The following is a 12986-nucleotide window of genomic DNA, read 5'->3' on the forward strand; positions in this document are numbered from 1 at the left end:
AATAGTACTTTTTATTTTATTAAAACACAAGCTGTTGTGGATATATAAAGCAGGCCAGAGTGAAGACAAGAGAACACAGAAGTAGTTACACAATGGGGGATAAATCAATGTCTTCTCACTGCTGGTCTGAAGGAAACAAAGACATGTCTGCAAACATTGGCAAGGAATGCAGTCATGTGTTCTCATTCAGCTGTGCAGCACTTTTTAGATCACAGTTGTGTCCTCATGTGTATACCATGGCACATATGTGGAGGTCAAAGAACAAGTTTTGGGAGTCAGCTTTCTCCTTTCACCTTGTAACTCCTAGGGATGACCTTGGGTTTCCAGGTTTGGTGGCAAGCACCTTCATTGCCTGAGCCCTCTGGGCGACCCTTGAACAGCTACTTTGAATTTATTATCATTCCTACAGAGAATGGGGGCCACTTTTGTTTTGTGACAGTACAATGAAATTGCTTCCACCTGGCAGAGAAAAATCAATTAGGAAAAGTTGAGCTTCATAAATATTTTGTATCTTAAATGCCAGCCACACAGTGTTTAAATTTCAGGAAATGGTGCTGATTTCTAGAACACAGCAGAAGCTGACTGGACTTCCACGTCTGCTAAGGAAACCTGTGCGCTTCAATGAGTCCCGAGTAGGAAGACTGACTTGTAATTGTCTGAATACGTTTTTTTTTTCTTTTTCTAATTTGCCCTTTGCTGTTGACATTAACTGCCTTAGAACTGTTACAACCATCCATAATTAATACACACTTGCCCAGAAGGACTGAAGAGGACTTACACTATAAGACAGGAGAAAAGAACTAACCCACTAGGGGGTTGGAAACAATAAATTTTTAAAGGTAAGATCAAGTCTCTACAGGGAAAATGGAAACTAGGGAAAAAATTAACAGGCCCCAATTTTATTTCTAAATAGTGTATTTTACAGAAATAGCTTATATCTGCAGTCCTCAAGAAAACTCCCATCCCAGAAAAGCATACACTTTTGTTGGGCTAGAGCGGTCATATAACTGTGAGAGTGAGATGGGGGGCTCAGAGAAACTCTAAAAAAGAACCTCCAGAACTTCCCCCCCCCAAAAAAAAATCTATCTGTCTACATATAGAGCTCCTTCAGAAGACAGGAATTTTAAAACCTGACACTTTAGAAGTATGGACGCTCACATGCCCAGGTCATACTGTCGTATCGAGGCAGCAGTCTTGACAGCCTAAGCTTTAGCATAGATCCATGCATGTTTGTACACTGTTTTCTAAGACGCTGATAGTGTTTAAATGGAGTCATGTAAAAATACAGTTCCTCTCCTTCTATTTGTACTACCCGTGGGCACATTCCATCTTTATCATCCCCATCCTCCTTCACCAGACTACCAACATGTACCCAAACACAGCTCAGTGTAGAGTTACAAACCAGGATGTGCTTACTCTGGCCCTTAAAAGAATTTATGATCTGAAGGGAGAAGGGGGAAAAATAACACCAAAAATAAAATTGCCAAATACTGGAGTTCATTAGCTCACATACCAAGAAATAGGAAAGAGTGATGGTGTGGGTAGTGAATAGGAGGTGTCTGCTTACCTTACATCTTTTTTTTATTGGATATCTTATTTACATTTCAGATGTTATCCCCTTTCCCCATTTCGCCCCTCTGCCCAGGAACCCCCTATCCCATCCCCTGTCCTCCTGCTTTTATGAGGATGTGTCCCCATTCACGCCTCCACTCCCACCTCCCCACCCTCGAATTCCCCCATATTCAGCATCCAACCTTCATGGGAACAAGGATCTCCTCTCCCACCTATGCCTGACAAGGCCATCCTCCCTTACATATACAGCTGGAGCCATGGGTCCCTCCCTATGTGCTCCCAGACTAGTGGTTTAGACCCTGGAATCTCTGGTTGGTTGATATTGTTGCTCTCCCCATGGGGCCGCAAACCCTTTCAGATCCTTCAGTCTTCTCTCTAACTCCTCCATTGGGAACCCCTTGATCAGTTCAATGGTTAGCTATGAGCATCTGCCTCTGTATATGTCAGGCTCTGGCAGACCTCTAAGGAGATAGCTATGCCAGGCTCCTGTCAGCATGCACTTCCTGGCATCCACATCAGTGTCTACCTTTGGTGACTGCACATGGGATGGATACCCAGGTGGAACAGTCTCCAGACGGCCCCTCCTTCAGTTTCTGTCCCACGCTTTGTCTCCATATTTGCTCCCATGAGTATTTTGTTACTCCTTCTAAGAAGGACCAAAGCACCCACACTTTGGTCTTCCTTCTTAATGAGCTTCGTGTGGTCTGTAAGTTGAATCTTGGGTATTGTGAGCTTTTGGGCTAATATCCAATTATCAGTGAGTGGATACCATGTGTGTTCTTTTATGATTGGGTTATCTGACTCAGGATGATATTTTCTAGTTCCATCCAATTGCCTAAGAATTTCTCGAATTCACTGTTTTTAATAGCTGAGTAACATTCCATTGTGTAAATGTACCACATTTTCTGTATCCATTCCTCTGTTAAAGGGCATCTGGGTTCTTTCCAGCTTCTGGCTATTATAAATAAGGCTGCTATGAACATAGTGGAGCATATGTCCTTGTTATATGTTGGAGCATCTTCTGGGTATATGCCCAGGAGTGGTATAGCTGGGTCCTCAGGTAATGCTATGTCCAATTTTCTGAGGAACCGCCAGACTGATTTCCAGAATGGTTATACCATCTTGCAATCCCACCAACAATGGAGGAGTGTTCCTCTTTCTCCACATCCTCACCAGTATCTGCTATTACTGAGGTTTTGATCTTATCCATTCTAACTGGTGTGAGGTGGAATCTCAGGGTTGTTTTGATGTGTATTTCCCTGATGACTAAGGATGTTGAACATTTCTTTAGGTGTTTCTCAGCCACTCAAGTTTCCTTAGTTGAGAATTCTTTGTTAAGCTTTGAACCCCATTTTTAATAGGGTTATTTAGTTGGCTGGAGGCTGAACAATGCTCTCCTCGATGATAACTTGGTCAAGGAAGAAATAAAGAAAGAACTTAAAGACTTTTTAGAATTTAATGAAAATGAAGGCTCGTCATACCAAAACTTATGGGACACAATGAAAGCAGTGCTAAGAGGAAAACTCATAGCTCTAAGTGCCTCAAGAGAGCATACACTAGCAACTTGACAGCACACCTGAAAGCTCTAGAACAAAAAGAAGCAAATACACCCAAGAGGAGTAGATGGCAGGAAATAATCAAACTCAGGACTGAAATCAACCAAGTAGAAACAACAAGAACTATACAAAGTATCAACAAAACCAGGAGCTGGTTTTTTTTTTTTTGAGAAAATCAACAAGATAGATAAACCCTTAGCCAGACTAACCAGAGGGCACAGAGACAGTATACAAATTAATAAAATCAGAGCTGAAAAGGGAGACTTAACAACAGAAACTGAGGAAATTCAAACAATCATCAGATCCTACTACAAAAGCCTATACTCAACAAAACTGGAAAATCTGGATGAAATGGACAATTTTCTAGACAGATAGCAGGTACCAAAGTTAAATCAGGATCAGATAAACCACTTAAACAGTCCCATAGCCCCTGAAGAAATAGCAGCAGTCATTAAAAGTCTTCCCACCAAAAAAAGCCCAGTATCTTACATCTTTAAACCCTTACTGCAGATGCCCCTGGTGGCTGAGGTGGGAAGATCCGCATTGTTAAGGCAGATTCTACTTTTCCTTACCCCGTGTCCTGCAGACAATTGGGAGTAGACTATCGGTCCCATTTGCTTAGAGGGCATCTGTACAAATAAGGCCATTCAAAGTTTGGACGCTGGTTGGCACTTGGATTTGGGTTGTCAAAGATTTAGCCTGTAAAAATGCAAGAGGCTCAAGTAGATTTAAAGTTTTGATAAGAATTTTTTTAATGTAAGTTTCATGCAACATACATGTAAATATGCAGAGCCAATTCAGACACTGCATGAGACGTAGTAGACACTTTTCATTGCTTCTCTGAAACTCCACTTCATACAGCTGCCTCTCCTTTGCCCTAGTTCGAGGTCTATCCCTGGCCTGCCTTTGAAAGTAAAAGTTGATAGCCTGAGTGAATGAGCTGACTCAGAGACACAGGTTCTCACGTCCCTGGATGTCTTTAGGTTAATGCTGGTTCTTTGTCGACAGAGAGCAGTCCCTGATTAACTGATGTAGAAGGCACTGGAACATCCATCTCCTAGCAACTGCACAGTGGTGGGAGGAAGGAGGTGCTGCCCTGTGACACTGTTCCTTTGAATCCAGTCTTGCAAGGAGGCACAAAGGAAATGCTTATTGATTGTGCCTCCTCTTCCATCTTGAAGGGGAAATGAACATTAGCTATATTTATTTCTAATTTAATTGTACGTTAGCTACATTTAAAACGTAAAAAAAAAAGAAAACTAGCCTAAATGTCAAAATTGTAGCAATCATTGGCAATACTATAAATATTTAATAATATTATAATAGCATTATGGATAATATTTCACAATACATTATGACAGGTAAGAAAAGATTAGCAGATAGTTTGGTCAGTGTGGCTTTGCTTTTGTTTCTCAAAGGGATTCGTGTGGAGAAGTAGATAAGTAGGTTGACATCAAATGTGGGACTACAAGAAACTTTAAAGGACAGATGTATGTATGTGTCCATGCACATGTGTGTACAATTATGTAATTTTGTATATGTGTCATTTTGGAGTTCGAACACAGGCCATGTACCTGTCAGGCAAGTTCTGCACTAATGAGCCAGCATAAAATTTCCTTCTTGCATATTTTCTAAATGTCTATAATGAGTACATTTCATTTGAATTGGAAAAATAAGAAATTAAAACCTTTCAGTTGTGAAGTCATCCTTTGTAAGAACAACTGAAGCTACACTTTATTCCTATAATGCTGTAACTTGAGAGTTAAACCAAGGTTTGGCTTTTTAGAATTTTTAGAGTTGAAAATAGCCAGATTCTCACAGTCTCTCTCTCTGTCTCTCTTTCTTTCTCTCTTTCTCTCTCTCTCTCTCTCTCTCTCTCTCTCCCTCTCTCTCTCTCTCTCTCTCCCCCTCTCTCTCTCCCTCTCTCTTTCTCTCTCTCTCTTTCTCTCTGTCTCTCTCTCTCTGTCTCTCTCTCTCTCACACACACACACACACACACACACACACACACACACATTTCAGAGTCACGCAACTAAATTTACTCCCTTCCAGTACATTTTCTAAGATTTGTCTGTCACCGAATAACAAGGCTCAGGTGGCTTCTTTGAGAGGCCCCATCAACTGTCTCCGGTTGGCAGTCTTGTGGGTGGCTGACCTCACTAGCCAGGGTGTACATTCAAAATCTTTCCTGTTGTTAGTCACACAGTTTACTCTGTGTCAAATGTATCTGAGCCTAAAGAGTATTGCAGAATTTCTTGTTCCTCTTTGCAGTATATAAAATGATTCAGGTGTTCACCAAAGAAATGGCCTGTTTGACATTTGTGTTGTTTTTCATACAGCTGATGGAAAATGCCTCGTGTCGGTTGGTTTAGATGATTTTCACAGTGTTGTGTTTTGGGACTGGAAAAAGGGAGAGAAGATAGCCACAACCAGGTAAGAATCACAGAATGCTCAGGACCTGCCCATAGCTCCCCTCGGGGAACGTCAACACTTTCCATTTTCCGCTTGGAGTTCATCTTCAAAGTCGGATGAAATTCACATAGAAGCTTAACACGTTACTGAACACATACTGCTCCCTTTCACAGTGCCAAGACTACTTTAAATGTCTGTAGTGAGAAGTTAGAACATTCTAGAATGCTCCCCAAGCAGCTCTTCATCATCTTCTGTAATCCTTTCATTATCTCTATAAAGGCTTATTTTCCCCAGCAGCAGAAAAATGTGTGCCTCACCTCTTGTGTCTCTGTCTCAGCAGCTGGGAGGGATTGTCAATGTCACTGGAATCAGAACCTCCATTTGTCATGAGGCTGTGGCCTGCTGGAAGGGAAGCCCTATCGAGTGTATCTGCTGCTCGGTTTCAGAGTAGGCAAATTGTTTCCCTAATCTCCACACCCTATAAATAGGCTCTCAGGACCAACTGCTGTTTATAGCCCATCTGTCCTCCCTTACCCCAGCTTTTCTTTCTGCCTCCTCAGCACTAAGGCTGAACATGACTCTCTACTCACGTCTAGCTTGGCCAAGTGCAAGGCCTGATCAGAGAGAGGTCAGAACCACTGACAGCTACGGTCCGGGAAGTTCGTTTGTTGCCCAGGCACAGTTTCATGTCCTCTCTGTGAGCTATGACCTACACTGCCAACATCCTGTCTGTGTTGCAATATCAACGTAAATGGCCTTGAACTCTAATATTTACTTTTTAAATAAATACTGTCTACTACAGTGTTACATGGGAACAAAAGCTTGTGGTAGTTGATTGTAATGAACGAAGTTCTATAAAGGACTGGAGATGGAAGAGAGCTGCAGCTGGAGTCCTGAGGACTGCAGCTGACCTTAGGAGAGGAGCTGTTCTGAAACGGCTGGCGAAAGGCAGCTCTTGGCAGCAGTAACACTCCCAGCTCCACCTGCCTGCGAGCTTCTCTCCTTTCTTTCTCTGGTGTCCCTCATTCTAACTCCACTCCCTCCAGGGCCTGTTTTCCTCCCAGACTGAACACTGAATTTTTGTTTAGTATTCCTGATAAGGTATTCTCTGCATTTACATATTATCTCAAAAAAAGCCCATGTCAACAATGAAAACTCAAGGCCACCGCTCTGCAGCTGTGTGTGGCTCACAGCAGCACATCGGAGACACCATGAGAAATACAAGAGTACTTCCTACTATTAAAAAGTCTATTTTTACAGGCTATGGAGAATATTACTTCTGTCTAATTAGCACAAAGCAAGCTAATTCCATCATGTTAGTGACAGTTTATGTTTGAAATTGTTCCCCAGGACTATGTTCACTCCAAAGACGAAAAATCTGCCGGAAGTATTGCCCTATAAGAGCGTTTTTTGTGATGGTGGCATTAATTAGTGCTCTTTCCCCAGTGGAAGGTCAGGAATCAGTGCCTCTCTATGGGAGAATATTAAATATTTTAAATACTGGATAAATATGTTTATATAATATTTATGCTGTTTGTACAAATATATAAATAACCAACTAGTTAAGTAAAAAACTGTAGAATGGCCCTAAGTGAAGTCCTAAATAAGAATCTAAAACAGGTAACAGAGAATTCCGGCTGTGTCAAGTGGCCCCTTCCTGGCTTGCAGTATCTCTGTCAGCTTCTGCCGAATAATTCCTGCACAGGGGCTGTGTGCCACCCCTAACTTTGCCCTGCTGAATCTAAGTTGTTGCCAGTGTCGCTTTGAACCACAGTGTTTCTAACCACAGCCTTGCTTTTGGCAAACTGTTCCAGCAGGACAGTTGCTCTTCAACAATGTGGTCACCAGGGTTGGGAATGTCCCCCTTAGGGGTGTGGCACACAGCCCATAGCTGAGATGACATCAAAGGCATTGCTGCTGATGCCATGTGCCATCTGCACTGCACTATTGGAGTCGCCCTTCATTATCAGCTCAGGGAAATAGACATTTAGAATTATCAAATAGGGGTCACATAAGATCTCCAGAGACTGAGCCACACTCTATTTGGATAGCTTTGTACCATTGCTAATTTCATGAATGATTTCAGCCAGCTATTTACAAATGGGATTTTTAGATGTACGTGTATCTGTCTGCTTCTGATTATAAAACTAAATTTATTTTAATTCTTTAAAGAAATTATTGGTATACCTATTTTGTTTTTAAGCTTTGTGGTAGCATATTAACTTTATGTAATAATGGGTTTCCTTATAATATTTTCATACATGTAGATAGTGTGTTTTGATTATATTCACTCCCCATTATCCTCTCCTGTTTCCCTCCAATCATTCTGTTTCCAACTCAGCTTCTGTCTTCGAGATGTGTGAGTGTGTGTGTGTGTGTGTGTGTGTGTGTGTGTGTATTAGGGTAATTTACAGCAGCATGGATGAGGGATTATTTAAGGAGCATGGGGAAGTTGCCAGTGACTGCCCTACTGAAGATGTCTCTCCCTACCAGCAATCATTAGTTGCCTATAAATGCACAGAGGGCAGGGCCTCTTAAGCCCCTCCTACCTCCAGGATGGGATGCTGATGGGCCTTTTGTTTGTTTGTTTGTTTTTTGTTTTTGTTTTTGTTTTGAGACAGGGGTTTCTCTGTATAATCCTGGAACTCACTCTGTAGACCAGGCTGGCCTCGAACTCAGAAATCTGCCTGCCTCTGCCTCCCAAGTGCTGGGATTAAAGGCATGCGCCACCACCGTCCGACCCCTGATGGGCCCTTTTATGTAGGCCTTATACAGGTACAGGTGCTCAGATACAGGAGTACCTGGAAGTCAGTTCTGCACAATCACCTTTCCTGCAGTTTTTAAACTGTTTCCTCCCTTTCTTGACTTGGAGGTGTGATACATTCGACCCACACAGAGCTGAGTACTCAGCCGTCACTTAGTCTCAGCATTTTGGTCAGTTATAAAGCTCTGCAATAACCTCCAACAACAACAAAAGGAGTTTCCATGACCCAAGCTGACCGTGGCGCTAAACTATGGGCATAAACAAAATATTCAAAAGACAATTTGACGAGAGACATCATGTCCACTTAGCAAAACATCAGTAGCTTCCTCATTATGGCCTGTGGCTTCTCCAGCCACAAGCTTTGGAGTAGGTTTGCATTCCGTCCTGTGGAGTCAGTCTCACATACAGAGAGACCTTGCTTGCTTACCTCCATAGCAACCATGCTATTATAGCACCAGTGGACACATCTTGCCTGGAAGTAAACGTAAACGTTGCATTGATGCGCATCCTAAGGTGATCTGACTCTGTAGGTGATTTCCTTTCTCTTTCAGCAGCTGTATGTGTGTCAGGGGCTCCAATTTATAGTGAATATATTTCTAGCCAAAGATCAGCTTAAGCTGAAAGATCTTACACAGGTTGTCCATTCCTTCTATTTCTCCTGCCCAAGACCTCACTATCTCAGAATTACATGCAATCATACAGTGGTGTGATTAATTTTATCTTATGGAGACTTTAGACTTCTTTTTACTGATAACTAAGCAGATAAAAGTGGAAATAATTAGGTAAAAGACAGCAGTCCCAAACATGCTCTCCCAAATGCTATTACTTCATAGGAGACTCTTGCGTGTTTTAAACATTTTTTGTTGCATATTAGTCCTATTAGATACCCTTAGTGAAAATTAAACCAAGTACATGTTTTAATATAACTCTATCAACACTTTCATTCCAACTAGGCATTATTTTTTCCCTGTTTATCTCTTACAGGGGACACAAAGATAAAATATTTGTGGTGAAGTGTAATCCACACCATGTTGACAAGTTGGTAACAGTTGGGATTAAGCATATCAAGTTCTGGCAACAAGCAGGTACTGTTCCGTTGTTATTTGCATTTCTCATTGTGCAGCTCTGAGGAGTCCTGTTGCCATTATGTGGCCAGTCTCTCTGCAGACTGAAGTTAAAATGTGCCTGGTTAATACCCTCTCCAGCTTTGCCTTGGACTGTTTAATGGTTAGAACTTAAAACTGAATACGATGCTGTGCACAGTCGCCGTGTCTAGAAAGTTTTGGAAAATTCTCTGTCGTGAAAACAATGATTTTTATAGTAAGTCATCTGAACTGAAAGCTGTAATTATGTTGTAGTGATGAGTAGGATGTAATTACTTTGGTTGAATGAATAAAGTTTTCAGTATTTTGAGGATTCTTTTAGTAATACATTGCCAAATTTAGCATATGAATTAAACCCTGACTCTGTACATAAAAGGTACAAAGTAAGTATCTGTTAGATTCTATGTTGACAAGAGTGAGAGATAAATAACCCTGAGTAACAATAGGAAAGTGGCCAATTCTTGTCATCTTAAGCCATTATTACAATTATATCTGAATTCTGAATATTAGCCATAATACCAAAGTCCAGTATTATTGCATACATATGTACATAGACCAATGTCCTGGTGCTTTTTGCTTTTACAAGAAGGACAGTAGTAGCACTCAGTGTGCGTAGAAGCCAGCCTGGATGTAATGTCCTGAATGGAGCTGGTTTTATCAGTGATGGTCAGAGAGTATAGAAAATTCTGGTGATTTTTTTCCTGTGTATTATCTCTCCTATACAACAGTTCCTTCTTTCTCCAGAACTGCCATGAAGACAAACTGAGGCAGACATATGTAGCCCTGACACTTTCCACATGCTGTCTGCTGTATTCTTTTCTTCCGTTTCATTGAAGCTTTCCTTGCTCCCCAGCCTGCGTCTCTGTCTTCAGCCGCACAGGGCTTACGCTTCACCTTGGGAGAAGGACCTACACCTAGTTTATGTGTGTGTGTCAGACTAGAAGGCATATTAATTCCTCCAGCTAACCATACTCGATTTCCCGAAAGCAGGGGTTCTGTCCAGGATTATATGCTGGCATTCAGTACCACATCTGACAGGAATGCCATAGATACTGACAGAGTGGCTGAGCCCCCTCCTGATGCCCTTGCTGTTTTTGTTACTTTGACACATAATGTAGACTGTCCTTTCCTTTATGTACTCTTGGGAAGCTTCTGCTCTCTGGGGTAATAAATCCCCTTGTTCCATTCCAGGTGGGGGCTTCACCTCTAAAAGAGGAAGTTTTGGAAGTGCTGGAAAGTTAGAAACAATGATGTGTGTTTCTTATGGGCGAATGGAAGATCTGGTGTTCTCAGGTGCTGCCACTGGAGATATTTTTATCTGGAAGGATGTTCTGCTGCTCAAGACAGTGAAGGCTCATGATGGGCCTGTGTTTGCTATGTATGCATTGGACAAGGTATGGTATGTTTGCCAGGTTCTTTTCCTTATCTGTTTTAGAACCACTGGGATGCCTGAATCTAAAAACCAGTCCTAGCTGAATTAGGAAGTTCTCAGAAAGGACTAACCAAAGGATAATAAAGAAGAGAACACACACAATTTTTTAATTTCTTTTGTTAGTAGCTGGCTGTCACCCCTAAAGGTCACTTCGGGAGTCTGGAGATAGATATGGGCACACAGCAGAAGGGACCCCTGGTGTATTTCAGTGACGACGTCCTTTCCAGTGACACAGCACATGAAGACCTAGAAGTACAAGTGATTTAGCTCATTGTCCAATGCATTAGTTTGTTATGACCAAAGGTTATGTTTTTAACTCGTTTGCTACTGAAGAGACTGGTTCAGTTACCAGGAGTGATCAAATGGAGTATATGTATGAGTTGTATTCCCACACCAGATCATTGTTCTAAACTTCCCAGCTACTCATCTGCCTCACCGTGTTCTCTACAAAGACATATTACCAGTGTGTTTAAAGCACTCTCTCCATAAATATGCCTGAAAATGACAACTTTTCATTCAGTTCTAATTTCCTGGTAGTACTAGTTCATCTGTGCCCTTCAGTTTCAGCAATTCAACACATTTTTAAAAATATATCTAGTAAATATGTTGAACCCACAACAAAGTAGATCTTTTTGGAAGTGCAGTTATAGTCATAGTTTTTCGTGGTGGAGCTGCTCTTTTACTAGCAAATTTGGTTTTGGCTGAATTGTAAATACTAGAAAAAATTAAAGCATAACGTAAAATTTGTGAGGCCTGGAAGTCAGTGGGTATAACCTAGTCAGTTGCTTTTAGTATTTAGTAGATTAAGCTATAAAATCACCACAAAAGCAAAAATAGCTCAATATAATATACTCTACTTACATTTAGTTTGAGGATTGACTCTCTTTGCTACAGTTCTACCCAGATGTTCTCAGTATCCACTGAACCCATCTAGAACCCTAGGGGATCCTAAGATCCAACGATCATCAGGTTCCTTATATAAAAGCTGGAATAGCATTTGCCTATATCCTTGGCACACACACACACGCACACACACACAGCATGTACTTAGAATTATGTATGTCCCACTGTGTACTTTGAATCTTGTCTAGGTTACTTATAACAAGCTAATTCAATGTAAATGCTGTGCAATCACTGTAGTTCAGCATTAGGAAAACAATGACAAGAAAGGTTCATAACAGATCCAGTGCTTTGTTTCTTTCATATTCTGTCTGTGAACACAGAATCCAGAGATGCAGAAGACCAGCTATAATAAGAATAAGGGTACTTACTATAATGAACTTCAAAATACTATTTCCTTGTGAGCTTGATTGAAATGTACTGAGCTAATTTTTCTCATTGGTTGGAGAATTGGCTCAGTGAGTAAGAGCACTGACTATTCTTTCAGAGGACCCAGGTATGGTATATGGTTCCATATACACATATATGGTAGCTCACAGTCGTGTATAATTTTAGTTCTTGGGAATCCGTTACCCTCTTCTAACATCCATAGACACTTCATGCTCATGATGTGTGTGTGTGTGTGTGTGTGTGTGTGTGTGTGTGTGTATGTATGTATGTATGTATGTATGTATATAATCTCATGCCTTCACAGGGCTTTGTAACAGGAGGAAAGGATGGAATTGTGGAACTCTGGGATGATATGTTTGAAAGATGCTTGAAGACTTATGCCATCAAAAGGGCTGCATTGTCAACCAGCTCAAAAGGTACTGAATGCTGAATATGCAACTGAAAGCATTCGCTTCACAGGAATGGGGGCAGTGATACCAACTTCTTAATAGTAGTGGTTCTTAGCCACTACTTTCTTCCAGTCAGAACTCTCAGTCTCTGGCAGGTATATCAAGGATGATTGACTAGTACCCAGTGTTGGGATTCAGACCCAAGACAAGTGGCTGAGGTGCATATTTAATATACCAAGACGGACCTGGGCTTCAGGCTCTTCCAGCGTCCCTCAGTCTCTGCCTGTCACAGGGCATGGCTGGCATACTCTGCCATCTACTGGAAACTTTCCAGCCCAAGGGCTGGGCTTCCTCTCACCCAAGAGGCTCTTCAAAATGTCACTTCCAGACATTCTTTCCTTTCCCCCCCTCCCTTCCCCCTCCCCTCCCCTTCCCCTCCTCCTCCCCTCCCTTCCTCCTCCCCTCCCT

The 12986-nt window shown here is 41.6% G+C and overlaps 1 protein-coding gene across 1 annotated transcript in view; it reads left to right on the top strand.

The window, feature by feature from the left end:
• Positions 1-12986, top strand: part of Eml6 (EMAP like 6) — a 254969-nt gene that overhangs the window by 182360 nt on the left and 59623 nt on the right. The window contains exons 16-19 of the mRNA XM_028778693.1: positions 5468-5561; positions 9289-9389; positions 10599-10801; positions 12434-12545. Coding sequence (XP_028634526.1) covers positions 5468-5561; positions 9289-9389; positions 10599-10801; positions 12434-12545 — 510 coding nt within the window. The remainder of the gene's footprint in view (positions 1-5467; positions 5562-9288; positions 9390-10598; positions 10802-12433; positions 12546-12986) is intronic.

The sequence above is a fragment of the Grammomys surdaster genome, unplaced genomic scaffold, assembly GCF_004785775.1.
Source record: "Grammomys surdaster isolate TR1022 unplaced genomic scaffold, NIH_TR_1.0 67, whole genome shotgun sequence".
NCBI classification, from domain to species: Eukaryota; Metazoa; Chordata; class Mammalia; order Rodentia; family Muridae; genus Grammomys; species Grammomys surdaster.